This window comes from Phacochoerus africanus, chromosome 10, assembly GCF_016906955.1.
Source record: "Phacochoerus africanus isolate WHEZ1 chromosome 10, ROS_Pafr_v1, whole genome shotgun sequence".
Classification (NCBI taxonomy): Eukaryota; Metazoa; Chordata; class Mammalia; order Artiodactyla; family Suidae; genus Phacochoerus; species Phacochoerus africanus.
The window spans coordinates 75,658,610-75,679,849 of record NC_062553.1 but is presented as its reverse complement, the minus strand read 5'-3'; the positions used below and the strand labels follow the sequence as shown (position 1 = coordinate 75,679,849).

The following is a 21,240-nucleotide window of genomic DNA, read 5'->3' as shown; positions in this document are numbered from 1 at the left end:
GTTACTGCTGAGCCACAAAGGAGAGCTCCCTCCAGACTTTTGACCTAACAAAAAATATTACCTTCTATATCGTGAGTACCTGACAAGACATTCAAAATCTAGTCTGGCCCCAACCTACTGGCTGTTTGCATAATTTACAAATGTGAGGAAGGTGGGAGAAATGGCAAAATAGAGTATGAAGTTAGTAAGTCATGATAATACTTGACATTTTCATTTTGATAATGCAGGTTCTCAGTAAGACAAGCAAAATATTATGGGGACTTTTAAAGAAACTATTTGCCCGCTAAGTGAAATCTTACTAATCTTGTGTACAATGACTGACTAAAAGTCACTGGTAGTTCAGAACAGGGCAGAATATTAATAATGATGATATGATTAGGAAGATAAATCGATAAAGTTTGTAAGTGAGGATGATGACTAGTCCCTGAGTTCTTTCCGCTGAGCCATGATGGGAACTCCAAGATTAAATATTCTGTGTGTACATCTTCTCATAATGTTTTTTTAAATTAAATTATTTTTAATTTTTTTATTACTCAATGAATTTATCACATCTGTAGTTGTTTGGTGATCATCACAATCCAGTTTCACAGGATTTTCATCCCACAACCCAAGCACATCCCCCCACCCCTAAACTGTCTCCTCCGGAGACCGTAAGTTTTACTTTGCATGTGGTAGTCACGTAATATGTATAGGTGAATGACTGAAAGGCTGCTACGAATTGTATGGTTTTTTTTGGGGTTTTTTTGTCTTTTTGCCTTTTCTTGGGCCGCTCCTGCAGCATATGGAGGTTCCCAGACTAGGGGTCTAATCGGAGCTGTAGCCACCGGCCTACACCAGAGCCACAGCAATGCAGGATCCGAGCCACATCTGCAACCTACACCATAGCTCATGGCAATGCCGGATCCTTAATCCACTGAGCAAGGCCAGGGATCAAACCCACAACCTCATGGTTCCTAGTCGGGTTCGTTAACTACTGCACCACGACAGGAACTCCATGATTTTCTTATTTTAAGTGTAGCTTCCATGAAACCTTAATTGTAAGCAAATCTTGACAGCTGTCATTTTGCTTTTAGTTAGAACTGCTAAGTCTGTGACGTATGGTATATGCTAAGCAAAGCACTGTGTTTTCTTCAAATCAAAGTGTCAGAGAAGCTGATTATCTCACGTTAACAAATGATTCATCATAACTAGGTTTTTTGGGGTGTTTCATTTATTTGTTTGTTTATTTGCTTTTTAGGGCCACACCCATAGCATAGAAGTTCCCAGGCTAGGGGTCAAATTGGAGCTACAGCTGCCGGCCTGCATCACAGCCACAGCCCCTCGGGATCCAAGCTACATCTGCAACCTACACCACAGCTCACAGCCACGCCAGATCCTTAACCCACTGAGCGAGGCCAGGGATCGAACCTGCATCGTCATGGATACTAGTCAGGCTTGTTACCACTGTGCCACAAAAGGAACTTCCTCATCGTAGTTAGATTTTATATCTCCTGGGGATGATGACCTTTATGTTCTGCCTTCCAGGTACTTTCAAGAATGGTATGTTTATGCAGAACCCGTCCATTTGAAGTTCTGTTGAGGGTGTTGAACAAGATAATTATAGTTTCTTTTAGCTCATAAACATAATTATAGTCGGTATAAATATATAGTAGAAAATAAATATGTATTTTTCATCTCTTTTTTTTTTAACTCTTTTAAACAGAAAGATGTATTTCAGTTAAAAGACATGGAGAAGATTGCTCCCAAAGAAAAAGGCATTAGTAAGTATCAAGTGTGTGCTAGAATGTTGTGGTGTATATGCCAAGTCATCTTTCCTGCAACAGTCTTTAACTGTAAGGAAACATACATTTCTAGAGATGAAGAATGTTTGTTTGTAAAAGTCTCTGTATAAAGTCTCTGGGTCACAAACCATGATTCTTGTTTGGAATATTTACTCCAGGAAAACAAGAATGGACTATGCATGCATTCCTGTGCACGTGTATACACACACACACACACACACACACACACACGGTTATACACATTTATGGGTATAATTTACTTCAAAAGAAGTAAAAGCTGTTCATATATGTTCTAGTGTCTGTTAAATGTGATTTACATGGTGTGTTAGTTTTCTACAGCTGCTGTAACAATTACAAAAAACTTGGTGGCTTAAGACAATAGAAGTTTATTTTCTTATAGTTCTGGAGGCCAGAAGTCTGAAGTCATGGTGTTGGCAGGGCTGGTTTCCTCTGGAGGCTTCGAGGGAGAAGCTGTTTCATGCTTCCCTCCCAGTGTCTGGCAGCTGCCAACAGTGCAGGGCTTATAGACACACCATTCTAATCTCTGCCTCTGCCTTCACGTGGCCATCGCCTTTGTTTTCTCCCCTTCTCTTGTGAGGACACGTGTCATTGGACTGGGGACTCACCCAAAGTACAGATTGATTTCACCATCAGAGCCTTAATTGTATCTATGTAGACCTTTTTCCAAAATAAGGTCCCATTCATAGGTTCTAGAAGTTATCTTTTGAAGGGTCACTGTTAAGCCCCCTACATATAATGTATGTATATTTTAAACTTCAGTTTCTGATTACATAAACTGTATGTGTTTATTTTAACAGATTTGGAAATTATAAAGAATATAATGAAAATAAAAGTTGTTCATAACCTCTCTGTTCTAAGATCACTGCTGTTAACATTTTGATGCATTTTGATGTCTTATTCCTAGGACCTCTTTATCTGTGTATGGTATGAACTGGTCCCTTTCTCTGAGAGGGAATCATACTGCATTTATAGCTCATGTATTTTTTCCATATGACATTGTATCGTCTACTTTACCTATGTCCTTTGCTTTTAACAAAATGATTTATAACATCTGCATCTCCTAACCTTTCATTCTTTGTCCATGTACTGTGCCATATTTGCTTAGCCCCTTAACTATGGTTGACCATCTGGGTTATTCCCCAGTTTTGCTAAAATTAATGTGTAATTAATATACCATCTATAAATTCTTTCTCAGTTATTTTTTAGAGTATGTTTATGGTCACAGCACAATTGAGAAGAAGGGATAGGATGTCTCACATGCTTCCTGGCCACACGCATGCCTGGCTTCCCCTGTTATCAACGTCACTCACCAGTGTACCTTTGTTACCATTGAGAGACCTGCATTGACCCATCATAATCACACTAAGGCCATAATTTACATTAGTGTTGACCCTTCGTGTTGTACATTCTGTGGATTTGGACAAATGTATAATGACATGGATTGATCATTATGTCATTAAAGTATCCTACAGAGTATTGTCACTGCCCTGAAACTCCTCTGTGCTCCTCCACCTGCTCATCCCCCTCAGCCCTGCCATAAGCTTTTTTCCACATCTCCTATTGTTTCATTAGGAAATGTCCCTAGAAATACAATAGAAAAAGACTTGTAGTTTTAGGCTTTTTATTTGTATTCTCATATTACCTTCAGGAAAGGCTATTCCAAATTATACTCAAATTCGTTTCTCAGAACCGTTTTCATTTCTAGAATTCTCTGACATTTCAGTTTGTACTTATTTATAAACGAAGTTGAATATTCTGCATTTGGTGTAGATTTTATTTTTGTATTTATTAAATCTTTAAATTTTTAATGTATTTTCATTAAGTTGGGGGATCTTCTCTGGGTAAAGTAAAATGGACATTAGAATATGGATAATTTCTTAGTATAGTTTTACTTAATAGAAAGAATGGTTCGTGACTTTCAAACATTTGTGAAATATGACTTTGCGTTTTTACATGCTATTTTTAAGCTCTTTTCTGATTGTTAATCTTATCCCTGACCATAACTTTCAGTTTCTTTATTGTTTAATTTTTCATAGGAGTTTCATTTTAGTTTCCTTAGCCAAAAAAAGTTAACACATGGTCATTGGTGGAAAAAAATTAAGAAAAATGAGCAAAAAAAAAAGAAAAATAAAAATTGCCTCTTAATTTCTTAAATTCAAGATAACTAGGAGTTCCCGTCGTGGCGCAGTGGTTAACGAATCCGACTAGGAACCATGAGGTTGCGGGTTCGGTCCCTGCCCTTGCTCAGTGGGTTAACGATCCGGCGTTGCCGTGAGCTGTGGTGTAGGTTGCAGACGCGGCTCGGATCGGATCCCGAGTTGCTATGGCTCTGGCGTAGGCTGGTGGCTACAGCTCTGATTCGACCCCTAGCCTGGAAACCTCCATATGCCACGGGAGCGGCCCAAAGAAATAGCAAAAAGACAAAAAATAAAAAAATAATAAAGTAAAAAAAATTCAAGATAACTACTGTCAAGTAGTTCTCCCGTGGCTCAGTGTGTTAAGGATCCAATTTTGTCACTGCAGCTGCTCTGGTCAGTGCTGTGGCACAGGTTCAGTCCCTGGCCTGGGAATTTTCACATGCCACAAGCGCAGCCAAAAAAAAGGAAAAAGAAGATAACTACTGTCAAATTAGTGCATACTGCCTTTTAACGTAATTTTCTGTGTAATGCATTTTGGATGTATGTATATCCAGGCCATTATATATTTTATAATGTAAATTTAATGAATGCGTAGCATATCATTGCAATAAAGCACTTTTAAGAGTCCAGTTATTGGGCTAATTTCCACATTTGGGCTGTTGAAATCAGTGCTTTGACAAGGATGCCTGTCTTTATGCCTGTCCATCATTGTTTTCTTTAGCTGAATTTATTAAAGTGGAATTTCTATATGAGAGATACATAAATCTAAGGTTTTAGATACATACGGCTATGTTTTTCCACCCATGTTGAGAGTATCCATTTCCCTGAATCCTTTATTCTAATTTTTAATGTTTTAAATTTGATAGTTAAGAAATCACATCTCATGCTTTATTTTGCATTTCTTCAGTTACTAGTTTGTTTGAACATTTTTCTTATTTACTGACCATATATTTTTTATAGTTGCCCATTGAAGTATTTTGTTTTTCTGTTGAAGTATTTGTCTTTTCTTGATAATTTTAGAAGTTCCTTATTTATTAACTTATTAACTTGATCTGTAAAAGTTACTGCGTTTCCCCAGTTATTGGCTTTTTAATTTGATTTACGATGTGTCTTAATATGGAGTCTTTAAAAATTCTCTCTTAGCTGCTATGTCAGTAAAAGAAGTTCTTCAAAGCTTGGTTGATGATGGCATGGTTGACTGTGAGAGAATTGGAACATCTAATTATTATTGGGCTTTTCCAAGTAAAGCTCTTCACACAAGGAAGCGTAAATTGGAGGTTCTGGAATCTCAGGTAGGCCACCATAGTGACAAATAACAGACTTGCTTTATAAGAAAGAAATTTGTTTTTTTTGTTTTTTGTGGGGGTTTTTTGTCTTTTTTTTTTTTGCCTTTTTCTAGGGCTGCTCCCACGGCATATGAAGGTTCCCAGGCTAGGGGGCTAATCGGAGCTGTGCATCCTACGCCACAGCCACAGCAACACCAGATCAGAGCCGCGTCTGCGATCTACACCACAGCTCACAGCAATGCCAGATTCTTAACCCACTGAGCAAGGCCAGGGATGGAACCTGTGCCCTCATGGATACTAGTCAGATTTGTTTCCACTGAGCCACGATGGGAACTCCAGAAATTTGTTTTACTGAATCCTCTTTTCATTTGGTGATTTCTGTTACATTTTTAATATGAATTATTTGACCCAGAGTCTTAAGATAATGAACATCTCTTTTTCCCAAAGAGTGCAAGGACCTTGGAATATTTTAACTTTCATCTTCTTACACACCATGATCCTGCTGTCTAGTATTTTAATTCTTTTTACGTTTATAAAAAAATTGGTGGGAAGGTACAGAGAGTTCCCAAGTACCATCCCTGTCTCCCAGCAAGTATACAATTTCCCTTATTATTTTACGTCTTATGTTAGTGTGGTGCAGTTGTTCCAGTTGATGAGCCAATTTCGATACCTTGTTATTAACCAATGTCCGTAGTGTACATTAGGGGTTTACTCTTAGTGTTGTACATTCCATGAGTTTTGACAAATGCGTAAATATCCTTTATCCAGCATCACAGTCTCATACAGAATAGTTTCACAGCCCTAAAAATCTCCCGTGCGTCACTTATTCCTCCAGCCCTCCCTTTCCCCTAACCCCTCGCAACTGCTAACATCTTTACAGTCTCTAAAGTTTTGCTCTTTCTGGTTGTAATCCTTATAGTCCAGCCTTTTCAGAAGGAAGAAGATTGGCTTCCTTCACCTAGCAATGTGCATTTAAGTTTCCTCCGTGGCCTTTGGGTGGCTTGATATCTCGTTTCTTCTGATAGCTGAAAAGTATTCCTTCCCATTGAGTGCGCCACAGCTTGCATATTCGTTCAGCTACTGAAGGAAATCTTGGTTGTTTCCAAGCATATGGTCCCAAGATTCCACCACATTTTAATAAACTATTTTTTTATCCTTTTATCAGACGAATGGCATGGATTATCATGAGAACTTACAGTGCAGTAGTCGCTCCTTTCTGCAGGAGATATGTTCTAAGCCCTCTGGTGGAGACCTGAAATCGTGGAAAGTACTGAGTCCTATAAATGCTACGTTTTTCCCAATATATGTGTACCTATAATAAGGTTTAATTTATAAATTAGGCACAGGAAGAGATTAACAACAATAGCTAGTGATAAAACAGGACAATAACAATGTGGGTATGATTTCTGTCTCTCACAATACCTTATTGTACAAATTTAGTTCCTTTTCCATCTTAACGGAGTGCTCGTCACTCACTGTGGCTGTAACTTTTGCAATTTGAGGCACAAGAGCAAAGCTAGCACAAATTTTTTTCCTTCTCCACAATTTCATGGATGGAAGAGTCATTCTTACTGTAAATCTTAGAAACCTTAGCATATAACTTTTATTCTTTCCTTGTTAAGTTGAGAACTTTTACCTCTTCACTTAAAGGAAGCTCTAATGACCTCTCTTTGGCACATCCGAGTCACCAGCATCACTACTGAGTGAAAGCAGGGCCACTTGATCACGAGTGCTGTGACACCATGACAATAACCCAGTAACCAAGGTAGCTACTAAGTGATAACGGGCAGGACATGCTGGGCCGAGGGATGACTCACGGCCCATGTGGATGGAGCAGGATTTCATCACGTTGTTCCAGTGGCACACAATTTAAAACTTACAAATTGTTTATTTCTGGGATCTTCCATCTAATATTTTCAGACTGTGGTTGACCACAGGTACCTGACACCATGGGAACTGAAACCACAGATAAGAAGGGACCCCTATACAGGCAAAAAATGAACCTGTAGGGAAAAGGACTGTGGACTTACTTTGGGGTGAAGAGAGGAAAAATCTTGATTTTCTGGAAGGAAACGAGAACAGGAAAAGTTAATCAACGCTGGTAAAGTAAATGAATTTCTCTCTGTTTGAAGGTTATGTGAGATTGTGTTTCTTCACAGGAAAATTCTCCCGAAACACCACCTTTAAAATAATGCTCCTGGATTTAAAAGAGTTTAAGTTTGTAGGGAGCCTTCTTTCAGTCATCATTCTTAATTACAAGCAACACCTACTCTGGCTGACATTAGCAGAAAAGTTTATTGAAGGATCTAAGATGGACTTGCAGAGTCACTGGAAGGGGGGACACCCAGTTCTAAAAGTAGGTGGGAGCAGAGGGCAGGTACTTAGAGCCAGAGCACACCACGAAGCCTGGCTGGTGAGGACACGCTGCCTCAGAGCCCTGCTCTCTGCTCCTAGCTCTGTTGACACTGCAGACCTCAGAAGATAATTTCATGGGCCCTCCTGGCCCTGGCTGAAGAACCCGATGTTGCTGCCACCAAAATAAAACAAACAGAAAACCACCAAGAAACTCTGTCCCAGCTCTGAGTCGCAGCTGTGGAAGGTGCCTGTGATTGGCCAAGCCTCGGTCATGTGCCTGCCCCTCTAGTTGCCGGGGGAACAGGCAAGTAAGTAATTGGGGTTCCCAGGTTCCATGCTGGAAGCTAGCTGCCTCCTTATGGTGCCTGCAGTTCCCCAGAGTTGGAAGGGGGCTTGGATGCTGAGTAGCACTTTCCTCCTATGATAGATACATACCCAGAGAATCAATCAAGAAAAAAACCTGGAAAGAAGCACAGAACTTGAAGTCAAAATAACAACCACAAATTTCTTGAATACCCATTTTCTTCTATGTGCTAGATACTGTGCTAGGCACTTGGAATTCATCAATGAACAAAGAATAGAAGCAGGAGACCAGGTAGTTAAGTTGCTGCAATAATCCACCTTTAAAGAAATGGTTTGAACCAAGGTCATAACACCCTACCTCCCTGCCTCAGCCTTAGCCAACCACTCATTTGCTTCCTGTTTCTATAGATTTCCTTGTTCTGAGCATTTCATATGAAGGGAATCATATACAGAGTGTGCCTTTTATGACTTTCTTCTTTCATTTAGCAAAATGTTTTCAGGGTTCATCCATGTTGTATTATATATCAGTACTTCACTCCTTTTTATGGCCAAGTAATATTCCATTATCTTGATATACCACTGCTCGTTTGCTAACTCATCAGTTGACGGCCATTTGTGTTGGTTCCACCTTTTGACTATTATGAATAAGGCTGCTATAAAATTTCATATACAGGTTTTTTTTTTTTTTGTCTTTTTGCCATTTCTTGGGCCGCTCCTGCGGCATATGGAGGTTCCCAGGCTAGGGGTCTAATTGGAGCTGTAGCCACTGGCCTACGCCAGAGCCACAGCAACTCGGGATCCGATCCGAGCCACATCTGCAACCTACACCACAGCTCACGGCAATGTCGGATCGTTAACCCACTGAGCAAGGGCAGGGACCGAACCCGCAACCTCATGGTTCCTAGTCAGATTCGTTAACCACTGCACCACGACGGGAACTCCTTTTTTTTTTTTTTTGTCATATACAGGTTTTTGTGTGGACATACATTTTCATTTCTCTTGGGAATTTCTGGGTCCCATGATAACGTTATATTTAATTGAGTAAAGAACTTCCAGATGGTTTTCTAAAGTGGCAGTATCATTTTGCCTTCCTACCAGTAGTGTATGGATGTTCCAGTTTCATCACATCCTCACCAAAACTTGTTGTTACTTGACTTTTTTCTTTTTTCTTTTTTTCTTTTTACTGCCATACCTGTTTCATATGGAAGTTCCTGGGCTAGGGGTCAAATTGGATCTGCTGCTGAGGTCCGTGCCACAGCTACAGCAACTAGGATCCAAGCCACATATGCCATGTACAGCACAGCCCACAGCAATGCTGGATCCTTAACCCACTGAGTGAGGCCAGGGATTGAACCCACATCCTTATAGAGATAGCATTGGGTCCTTAACCCACTAAGCCACAACAGGAACTGTGTTACTTGACTTTTTGATTCTAGCCATCCAAGTGAGTGTGAAGTGGTATCTCATTATGGTTATGATTTTCATTTCCACGAAGACTGATCATGAGCATCTTTGCATATGTTCACTGCCCGTTTGTGTATCACCTTGGAGAAATGCCCATTTATATCATTTGCCCATGTGTCATCTCTTAAATGTGATGCAGCCATTATTATTATTATTATTAGACAGTATAATTGATTTACAGTGTTGTGTTAGTTTGAAGTGTAGTTAGTGGTTCTTTTTCAGATTCTTTTCTGTTATAATTTATCACAGGATATTGAATATAGTTCCCTGTGCTATATAGCAGGACCTTGTTTATCTATGATGTTGCCTTTTTTTTTTTCCTTGCTAGGAAACAACATGCATATTCATCACTCAACAATTTTTTTAAACTTAGTTGTGCAATTAAAAACTTTATACAGGGTAATTTATTTTTAGGCCTTACTACATTTTCCTGACTCCATGTTTTTTTGTTCTTAACTTTTATCCCCTTTGAGAATTCCCTTGTCTTTCCTTTCTACTTAGCCAATTCAAAACATCTCTCCTCAGACGTCTTCTCAAGCTCCATAGCTTATTGTCTTCTTGCCCATCTCTAAAATCCTATAAAGTTTTTTGCTTTACCATAAATAAAATGTAGTTGCTTCAGCAAATACTGCTGGTTGCCTGTCTAATAAACATTGCCCCCTTCTTCATTACTGACAAAACACTGTTGAGGGAGCAGTGTGTCTTGCCAAAAAAAATTAATCTTTCCAGATTCCCTGACATCTAAAAGTGGCAATGGGAAACAGGTGGGGGGTTTTTTGTTTGTTTTTATTTTTGTTTTTTGCTTTTTAGAGCTGCACCTGTGGGATATGGAGGTTCCCAGGCTAGGGGTCGAATTGGAGCTACAGCTGCCAGCCTGTGCCACAGCCACAGCAACACAGGATCCAAGCTGCATCTTCGACTTATAGCACAGGTCACAGCAACACCAGATCCTTAACCCACTGAGCAAGGCCAGGATCGAACCTGAAACCTCATGGTTCCTAGTTGGATTCCTTTTTACTGCATGAAGACAGGAACTCCAGTTTTGATGAATAAGATGTAGTTTTGAGGTTTCTGGGAAAATGTTTACCTTCCTGACAAAGGCAAAACCCTTCTTTTCTCTGCGATGGATATGAAATCATATTGTAACCCTAAGGTAACAGGTGTTAGAATAAAGATGTTCCCTCAGAATGGCAGGGCCTGCGTTAAAAGGGCTTAGGTCTCAGAGAGCGTTTTTGAGACACTCTCCTAGCCTTGGACTGCCTTGGCTTTGGATTTCATAGTACATAAGAAAACCCCCATTTTCATCTATTTTTAGTCAAATATTCACCTTCTATTCTAAATGGATAAAAGTGCTTTGAAGACTTTTTTCATGTAAGTGTGGCTTAGATCTTGTGTTAGTATTTCTTGCTGTGGAACAAAACTGGGTACCCCCAAACTTCTTGGCTTAAAGAAACAGACTTTCATATCTTACAGTTTTTGCGTATTAGGAATCCAGGCACTGTTTGGTTAGGCTCGGAGTCTCATATGAGGCTGTAATCAGACTGTTGAATTCTCATCATCTCCCTCCTCTGGGAGAGGATTTCCTTCTGAACTGAATCATATTGTTATTGGATTTAGTTCCTTGAAGGCTGTTGGGCTGAGGTCTTCAGCTCTTTGAAGGCTCTTAGACTGATGGCATTAATTTCTTGACAGCTTTTAGTCAGCTGCCTCCTTAGGTCCTTATACGGTGGGCTTCCCCACAGGGCGGCTCGTGGTGTGTCCGCTGCCTTCCCTCAGAGCAAATGTGTGCAGAGTCCGAGACAGAAGCCACAGGTTGAAAATGACAGCCCATCACCTCTGCCTCATTCTTTCCCTACAAACAGATCATTAAATTTAGTCCACACCCAAGGAGAGATTAGACATGAGCATAAATACCAAGCAGCAAGGATCATTGGGACCTTCTTAGAGGATACATGACACAGATTTGTCATTCTTTTAACTTTTCACATGTATACATCTTTTTCATTGTTTTTTAAAAAATAAGTTTGTTGAGGAATAGTTGACATACCAAATCTGCTCGTATTTGAAATTTATAAACTGCTCAGTTTCGACATGTATATATCCATAGATCCATCGCCATGATCAAGATAAGGAGCTTACCCATCAAGCCTAAACATTTCTCCATGCCTCTTTTTTTTTTTTTTTTTGTCTTTTTAAGGCCGCACCCACGGCATGTGGAGGTTCCCAGGCTAGGGGTCAAATTGGAGCTGCTGCAGAGGCCTACACCACAGCCACAGCAGTGCTAGATCACTGACCCACTGAGCGAGGCCGGGGATCGAACCCATGTCCTCATGGATGCTAGTCTGGTTTGCTATCCAAGCCATGGCAGGAACTCCCATTCCTCTTTTTAATCTTTCTTCCCCCCACCCACACACACACACACACACACACACACACACACACACACACGTGCACACTGCTTCCACTGCCCCATCCCTGGGCAACTACTGATTGGCTTTCTGTTATTAAGCATTAGTTTATATTTCCTAGAATTTTATATCAGTGGAATCAGACAGTATATACTTCTTTTTCCTGGCTTCTTTATTCAGCATAATTAAGATATATCCATGTTGCCATGTGTATTACTCATTCATTTTTATTGCTGAGAGTTATTTCTTGGTATAAATATACAGGTTGTTTATCTGTTGATGGACATTTGGAGGTTTTGTTTGTTTTCATTTGGAGTTATTAGAAATAAAGTTTCTGTGAGTATTTGTATTCAAGTCTTTGCCTGGACATATGTTTTCACTTACCTTGGAATGGAATGGCTGGATGATATGGTAGGTGTACGTTTAACTTTTCAAGGGCTTGCCAGACTGCTTTCCTAAGTGCCTGTGGCATTTTACGTTTCCACCAGTAGGTGTGAGAGTTCTGGTCCTTCCACAGCTTCATCAATAGCTGGTATGATACCCATACCCACTCCAGTAAGGATGCAGTGATAGCTTGTGGTTTTATTTTAATTTAATTTAATTTAATTTTGTCTTTTTAGGCCCACACCCATGGCACACGGAGGTTCCCAGGCTAGAATCAGAGCTGTAACTGCCAGCCACAGCCACAGCCACAGCCACAGCCACAGCCATGCCAGATCCTTACTCCATGGAGCGAGGCCAGGGGTCAAACCTGCATCCTTGTGGATGTTAGATTTGTTTCCTCTGAGCCATGACGGGAACTCTGTATATCTTGTGGTTTTAATTTCCGTTTCCTTAGTGACTAATAATGTTGAGCATCTTTGCATGTGTGGGTTTGGCATCCATATAGCTTCATTGATGAAATGTCTATACAAATCTTTTGCCTTTTTAAAAATCGATTTGCTTGTTTTTTATTAAGTTCAGACAGATCTTTGCATGTTCTGAATACAAATCCTTTATCAGATAAATGCTTTGCAAATGTTTTCTCCCACTCTTGTTATTCATCTTTTCATTTTCTTAACCATCTTTAGAAGAGCTGAAGTTTTAAGTTATAGGGAAAGTCCGGTATACCAACTTGTTTCTTTGTGGTCAGTGTTTCTTTTCCTTTTGCTTTTTTTCTTTAATGGCACCTGTGATATATGGAAGTTCCCAGGTCAGAGGTCAAATTGGAGCTGCAGTTGAGGCCTACACCACAGCCACAGCCCTACCAGATCTGAGCTGTATCTGTGACCTACACCACAGTTTGTGACAACACCGGATCCTTAACCATTGAGCAAGGCCAGGAATCGAACCTGTGTCCTCACAGAGGCCACGTTGGGTCCTTAACCAGCTGAGCCACAATGGGAACTCCTGGTCGGTATTTCTGTTAATGTATCTTAGCTTCTTCCAGGCAGTTATTTTTGCCTGAAACTGAGCATGACGGGTGCTGATTAAGCATTTCTTTGTTGACTTTGTAAAGCAGAGATAATCTGGCCAAATGTATGCATTTTATTTCTTTGCCTCTGGATTTAGCAGAATCCTTACTTAGCCAGTGGAAGAGTTTGGCAAACCTTAATAGAAGTAAGCAAGAGATTTTTGCTAGAACAGTGAATCTGTTTTTAATAAGTGAACCTAATATCATTGTTTATTTATTCTGAATGTTTGAGGAATAGGATGTTCCTTTTTTTTTTTGGCTGCACCCGGGACATGCCATAGTTCCTGGGCCAGGGATCAAATCCGCACTACAGGAGTTCCCATCAGGGCTCAGAGGTTAACGAATCCGACTAAGAACCATGAGGTTGCCGGTTCAATCCCTGGCCTTGCTCAGTGGGTTGGGGATCTGGCATTGCCGTGAGCTGTGGTGTAGGTTGCAGATGAGGCTCGGATCCCGCGTTGCTGTGGTTCTGGCGTAGGCCAGCGGCTACAGCTCCGATTGGACCCCTAGCCTGGGAACCTCCATATGTCACGGGAGCAGCCCAAGAAATGGCAAAAAGACAAAAAAAAATCCGCACCACAGTAGTGACAGTCATACCTGGTGCTTAACCTGCTTGGCTGCCGGGAAACTCCAGGATGTTCTAATTAGTTACTGCCATTAGATTCCTTTCCCTATAGGTCTGAGAATTGGCATCCAATATATTTTGCAATGCCCCCCGCCCCATCCCCATCTCTGTAGCGCCTCCCCCAACAAGCTGGAGGTCAAAGCTTACTCTCACACAGTGGTTCAGAAGTCAGAGTTTGAGTCAGAGGCCAACACAGAGGCAGAAGTTCCTCTGCCTTCTGTTCTCAGCACTGTAGGAGTAAATGAAGGGTGGGATTTTGATATGTCACTTGGACAAGAGTGATAGCCCTTGACATTTGCTATAAATAACTTTTTTTAACCAAAAAAAAAAAAATACAGTCCCATTTTGCTGACCTAATCCTACTTTATTCTTTGAGTGAAATTTGAGAAGGAAGGTTAGTAAATGCCCCTCAGCCAGGGTTCTGATGAGCACTTAGCCTTTTAGAGAAGCTTGTATGTATGGCTTCAAGGGAAGAGAAAGAGTTAGAAATCAAACAGGGATTGAAATCAGTTTCACTCTTTGCTAGTTGTAAGGATCTTGGAAACCCTTCTTAGGCTCTTTAAAGCCTTCAAGTTTCCCAATTTATAAGAAAAAGATTTTACCTACTTCAAAGGGTGGTGGTGTGGATTAATTAAGTGGTGTGTGTAAAGGCCGGTATATGTAGACAGTCAGTATATGGTGGCTAGAGATTCAGCTAAATTAGTACTCACCTAGAGGTATAAATATTTGAGGGTCCGCTGTGTGTAAAACATTTTACCAGATACTGGGGGTAATAAAAAAAGTGGAAACCGAGGTCTATGCTTTACTAAGAAAGAACCTATAACCTGTGCTAAAGATAAGGTTGATTTATGCATGAGAGAGTGAAACTGAATGAAAAGTGTTACATGGCTAACTGCTTAAACGCACGGTAGAGATGAAAAATGCTGCAAGAGATGGTGGGATTTATTTAAAGATAAAGTCGTTCAGTTAATGTTGAATTGAATCAGATTCCAAGGCTGCACTGAAGGATCAGTTTATTCATATTGCCAAAGTAAAATGTTAACTTCTTTTGAGTTTCTTGTTAATTGCTTCCAGATCAGAGAGAGGGAGCTCTTAATTTTTTTCCCCCTATCATTCTGTTCTGCTTTGATTCTGCCAATGATTCCAATTATGTGCAAGAATGTGCTTGTCTCTTGAGAACGGGCATGCATGTAGTAAGTCTGAAAATTCAATCAGGACACAAATTTTTTCTCCCTTGCTTTTAGGTTGTGTATGTTGATCATTATTAAAGACAGTCTAAAAGCCTTATGGTTATAACTTATGTTTCTCTTTAACATTTTCTAAGACAGCAAATAAGCCATCAACTGTGTGGGGGTTGCATTAACTGCTTCTACGGACAGTTACCATGTGCCTCTGTGCACATTCTGTGCCAAGTTCTTCTGAGCAACAGAAAACTGATAGAATGTGTTTCACATTGAGGTGATTTATGCTTTACTTGGTAAGGCACGATACATGCCTAACACAATTAATTGACTTTTTATGAAAAGACATAGTTAAGTTTTTATGCAAAAGCATCTGTACAGTTAAGGGACACTTCTTAGAAATGATTCTTTTGAGCTGAAAGTTGCCTGGATTTAGAGGGTGGAGATTCTCGTGGGGCACAGAGGGAGCCACTGATGCTGTTGTTAATAACGGCAGACACAAATCTGCACCGTCGGCCAGGGACAGTGTTAAGAGCTAGTCTTCATCCGTCCGGGCTGCTGTCACAAAGTACCACAGATTTGGTAGCTTATAAACAACAGGAATTTATCGGTCATGGTTCTGGAGGCTGGAAGTCCAGCTCTGGAGGCTGTTCAGGCAAAGAGCCCTTTACTGGGTCGCCAACTCCTCGTTGACCACGCTCGTGGGGGCCAAGCATCTTTCTGGAGCCTCTTCTAAGGCATTAACCCTGTTCTTAAAGGCTCCACCCTCAGGGCTGAGGCACCTCACAGAGGCCCCACCTACCAATACCATTCGCTTCCAAGGTTAGCATTTCAGCATAGGAATTTGGGGGGGATGACATTCAGACCATAGCAGCGCTTGTGCCTGCTTGCTTTTTTTTTTTTGTTTTTTTGTTTTTTTTGCCTACTTTCTATCACTTGATTCTTAAAATGCTGTGTGAGGTAGGTAGATCCTGTTATTAACTCCCTTTTACACGTGAGAAGACGAGGCAGAGAGCAGTCACATCAACTACCCGAGGTGACAGTCTTAGAAAGTGGTCAAGCAGGGTTCACATCCAGGCCTCTGCCCCCATAGTCCTTGCTTATAACCACAGCTAAACAGGACTTTCAAGCAAATCACATTTAGGGGATAGCTGGTGATTGGCTTGGGAAGAATATGTAATTTTTTGTTGTATAGTAATGGGGAAATATGTTTGGAACTTAGACTGAGGCCATATTATGGGATGTCTTAGCGGTTGGTTGGATTTTGTCATATACACCAGCAAGGGAAGTTGAAATTTTTCCTGCCAGAGTATTTTTATGTTTTCTTTTTTCCTGGTATGATCGCTTAAAAATTAGATTATAAACTTAGAAAATAGTGTTGTTACATTCTGGTGTGAAGCAAAATAGTCCCCCCCACCCAGGATATGAGTAAGATATTATTATCTTAATAATAAGAATGATGTGAGGTGCAGGGTGAAATAATCTTTGGGTTGAGTAGAAGAAGTAGTTGGTAAACTAGCTTCTCTGAATAGCTGTGACACAGATGCACTCCTCAAGCCTTTTCATATAAATTAGTTCCTTCCTTGCATGGGCAAGATAAGCTTTGTGCAGAGCCAATGAGTATGTAGGGCCTGTTTAAGTCTGCTGGTTCTTCTGAAATATGTGTAAATATGTCATGGTGTTTAGATGATAGCGGAAGCAGCCATTTTGGTTTGACAGAAAGTAGAAATGCCCAGACCTTTTCTCACGTCTTTGTTGTGATTTTGTTATAAAGTTATATGTAGCTTAAGATGTCAATTATACTGTGAAAACTCCTGAGTAAAGTGGCATTTTCCTGTATCCTGAAGAAGGTATAGAACTTATTAAAAGTCGAGATGATTTTTTCTTCTTGATAAGTTTCAAGAGTTTTAGCTGAAACTTGCTGAGTGATAATTTTTCTCTGGGATAATTTTTCCCAGAGTAGTAATAATTTTAGTGTATGCATATGTGTGTGTGAGTGTGTGTGTGAGACAGAGAGAGAGAGAGAGACTCTGTGATCTTTGTGAAAATTTTTTGTAAGGAAAAGCAAGACAGAATGCGTTAGGATACGCTGTTCTTCCCATCATCTTCCAGTTCCCCCCTTTTCTCTGCCCCTTCCAAATAATGAAAATGAAGGAACAGCCCCAACTGCAAGGGAGTGACTTCCTCCTTTGTACTTTGCCTTAGATCAACAGATGTGGGACAGTGCCTTGGAATATGTGGGTGACCATGTGAGAGCAGTGTTACACTGCTGTGCCTGATACACTGTTCATAGAGTCGCCTGGGGCTGTGGAAACTATCTGACCAATACTGATTTTCAATGCACATTTTTTTAGTCTTTTTCCAAAAGGAATAGCTCTTTCAGTATGCTTTTATTTTTGCATTTGTGCCCTTTCCATCCTTCCAGAACAACCCGGTCTGACTTGGATATTTCCTTTCTTGACTGCATCCCAAGCGAGCATCAGTATGCCGCACCATGCTACACCTGGTACCGAACACGGCCTCTTAGTCCACTGTCCACGCTGGACCCAGCATGGTTCTTGGCCCATGGCAGGCAGTTGACAAGTGAATGAGAGTTAGAGGAAATTTGAATTAGTGGCTTGACTGTTCTCCCTGTCACCAGCCTTCACTTTTCTCATCTGTGTAGTAATATTTTTTAATGCCCTTTGGATGGTTTCCTATTCCTGAATAACTAGTCCAGATTCCTCTGCCTGAATTTAAGGCTCTCTCTAATCTAGCTCTGGTCACAGACCAGCCTAATAGCCTGCTGTTACCCCTTCTCCAGCCATACATACCAGTTAAACCAAATTGTTTAGAACTTCCTAAATGCTATTCACTTTATTTTATTATTGGGGGTGGGGGCGCATACTTGCTGCATATGGAAGTTCCCAGGCTGGCGTTGAATTGGAGCTACAGCTGCCGGCCTATACCACAGCCACAGCAACACGGGGTTCGAGCTGCATCTGCAGCCTGCACCACAGCTCATGGCAACACCAGATCCTTAACCCACTGAGGGAGGCCAGGGATCGAACCCTCGTCCTCATGGATGTTAGGTTTGTTACTGCTGAGCCACGACAGGAACTCCACTATTCATTTTATATCTTGTGTTTTTACCTGCTGTACCTGACTAGCTCTTTTTACTTGTCTAAAAAACGTCAACCAGTCCATTAACCAGAAATATTTATTAAAACCCACCTCAGAAATCTTTTCCTCTGGGAAATTTTAATCCCCTGCTCAGCAGACTTGAGTACTTTTTTGTGCTTTGACCATCTTATATATTTCTTTTATAGGGTGAATTCTTTATATGCCTTATTTCTACATCAGACATTCTGAGAGCAGGGATATTTTAACCGTATTTAATCCCCGGTGTGGAATGCAGTTACTGAAGCACAGAGACATAACAAGTGTTGAATGAATGCGTGAATTGATACAGCACTGCGTAATTTTGATTTGTATTCTTGGTCTAGGAGCCTTCTTCCCTGGCCCATACCTCTTCTTTTCCTTCTAGTCCACGGCATAGAGCAGTAAACATGATTTCCATTGAATATTCTTATTTATAGTAATCTCGGCTTTTTAAAATTCAACCTCAGCAATAATCATATATAGGAATAATTAAGCATGAATTTTCAACTCCATAATTTCTTTTTACCATCACTTGAATTTTATTTTGCCAAACACTAGTTCAGCATTATCCAAAATATTTCTGTGGAATGGATATATAAAAGGTGTTACTTAAAAGGGTTTCTGTAATCAAAGGAGTTTGGGGATGGGGATTCTGGATTAACAAAGATAAAGTACACTTTGAGTACTCAGAGCCTTTAATATGCCAGTATGCATTATGAATCTTTTTTTTTTTTTTGTCTTTTTGCCATTTCTAGGGCTGCTCCCACAGCATATGGAGGTTCCCAGGCTACGGGTTGAATCGGAGCTATAGCCGCCGGCCTACACCACAGCCGCAGCAATACAGGATCTGAGCCGCATCTGCGACCTACACCACAGCTCATGGCAACACCGGATCCTTAACCCACTGAGCAAGGCCAGGGATCGAAACCGCAACCTCATGGTTCCTAGTCGGATTCGTTAACCACTGAGCCACCACGGGAACTCCAGCCTTGTGGATCTTATTGATTCTTTCTCGTGAGGGATTAATATTCCATGGAATACACTTTGGGAAATGATCCTCAGTTTTATGGGTTCTTTTTAGCAGATAAGACTATTTACTATCTTAGATTACCTTCTTATCCACAGAGTTGATACATGTTCTGTGTTGATACCTAAAATAGTCTTGCCAGTCGGCAAACTACATCCCAGTGTGTTCAAAGCTCTAGTTAAATATTTCTGTATGAGAAATACTTCTGTGTGAGTCTTTCAAAGAGCCCAGCCTATAATTCCTTACCCTTAACAACTTCCCTTATACAAGGCACAAGTATAGTTGTTAACTTACTATTGGTGTATGTATGGTGTCTACTTTCTTTTTTTCATCGGCCCCAGCAAGCAGTGGCTTGATGTGGGATCTCAGTTCCCAGACCAGGGATTGGACCAGGGCTGCAGTGGTGAAAGTGCCAAATCTTAACCACTAGACCACCAGGGAGCTCCCGGCATCTGCTTTATGGATCATACATCCGTTCTCTTCATCCATTTAGCGTCTCTAACATGACATTTACAAGTGAGAACATTTCAAGTCACAAAAATTACATGTTGTTCTGATATTTTAAAATATTGACATTTGCATTTTTCTATAATAAATTTAAAAGTTATTCATTTTAGAACAAAGAATAAAGAAGAAACTTAAATTGCTTTTTTTTTGTCTTTTTTGCTATTTCTTTGGGCCACTCCTGCGGCATATGGAGGTTCCCAGGCTAGGGGTCGAATCGGAGCTGTAGCCACTGGCCTACGCCAGAGCCACAGCAACTCAAGATCCGAGCCGCGTCCGAGACCTACACCACAGCTCATGGCAACGCCGGATCGTTAACCCACTGAGCAAGGGCAGAGACCGAACCTGCAACCTCATGATTCCTAGTCGGATTAGTTAACCACTGCGCCACGATGGGAACTCCTAAATTGCTTTTAATTCCATCATTCAAAACTAATTATTGTTGACACTTTGATATATTTCCTTTCTTTTTTATATACATGAATCAGGATATTTTCAGCCACGAACAGCAGAAAAGTAGATCCAAATTGGCTTAAATAATAGGGGTTCTTTATCTTATGTAAGAAGTGTGGAGGTGGGCTCTATTCGAATTGGTGAATCTCGCCACACATTGACTTCAGCGGTCTGGACTGGGTTCTCTGATGTTTTTTGGCTTTCCCCTTTTGGATGCAAGTAGCTACTGCAGCTACTGTATCTCCCCTGCTATGGTAGTGTCATAGCAGGAGTAATGACGAACTTTCTTCTTGTATATCTCTCTTTTCATCCAGGAGGAAAATCCCAGAATGGCCTCTTTCCCGCATAGGCTTCCCTTGATTGTCTCATTGGCTAGGTCTGCAGTATATGCTCATGCTGGAAGGGTGAGCTCCGGGACTGTGGCAAGAGCACATTGCAAGCCCAGTCTGAGCAAAACTGGAGTTCTGTTTACAAAAACCAAAAGGCTTTAGAGAGGCAACTAACAGGCTCTGCAGAATTTTATCTATATGTCCTTAAAAGTCATGTCTTTTAGGAGTTCCTGTTGTGGCTCAGTGGTTAGCGAATGCAACTAGTATCCGTGAGGACGTGGGTTCAATCCCTGGCCTCGATCAGTGGGTTAAGGATCCAGTGTTGCCAAGAGCTGTGGTGTAGGTTGCAGACGTGGCTTGGATCCCGTGTGGCTTTGGCTGTGGTGTAGGCCCTCAGCTATAGCTCCAATTCATTACCTATCCTCGGAACCTCCATATGCCATAGGGGTGGCCATAAAAAGACAGAAGAGCAAAAAAAAAAAAAAAAGTCATGTCTTTTAAATTGAATGTTCCTTTTTTTTTTAATTTGTTTGTTTTTTGTTTTGTTTTGTTTTGTTTTGCTGCACTTGAGGCATATGGACATTCCCAGGCCAGGGATCAAATTTGAGCCAGGGCTGCAACCTACGCCACAGCTGCAGCAACACCAGATCCTTAACCCACTGCACTGGGCTGAGGATCAAACGGGTGCCTCCACAGAGACAAGCCAGATTATTAACCTGCTCTACCACAACAGGAACTTCTGAATGTTCTTATTGCTTCTCTCCATCATCT

At 40.9% G+C, this 21,240-nt stretch overlaps 1 protein-coding gene across 3 annotated transcripts in view; it reads left to right on the top strand.

The window, feature by feature from the left end:
* The window catches only part of MND1 (meiotic nuclear divisions 1), a 65,938-nt gene that overhangs the window by 7,616 nt on the left and 37,082 nt on the right, over positions 1-21,240 (top strand). For all 3 annotated transcript variants that reach the window (XM_047799418.1, XM_047799419.1, XM_047799417.1), the window contains 2 exons: positions 1,703-1,760; positions 5,084-5,232. In XM_047799418.1, coding sequence (XP_047655374.1) covers positions 1,703-1,760; positions 5,084-5,232 — 207 coding nt within the window. The remainder of the gene's footprint in view (positions 1-1,702; positions 1,761-5,083; positions 5,233-21,240) is intronic.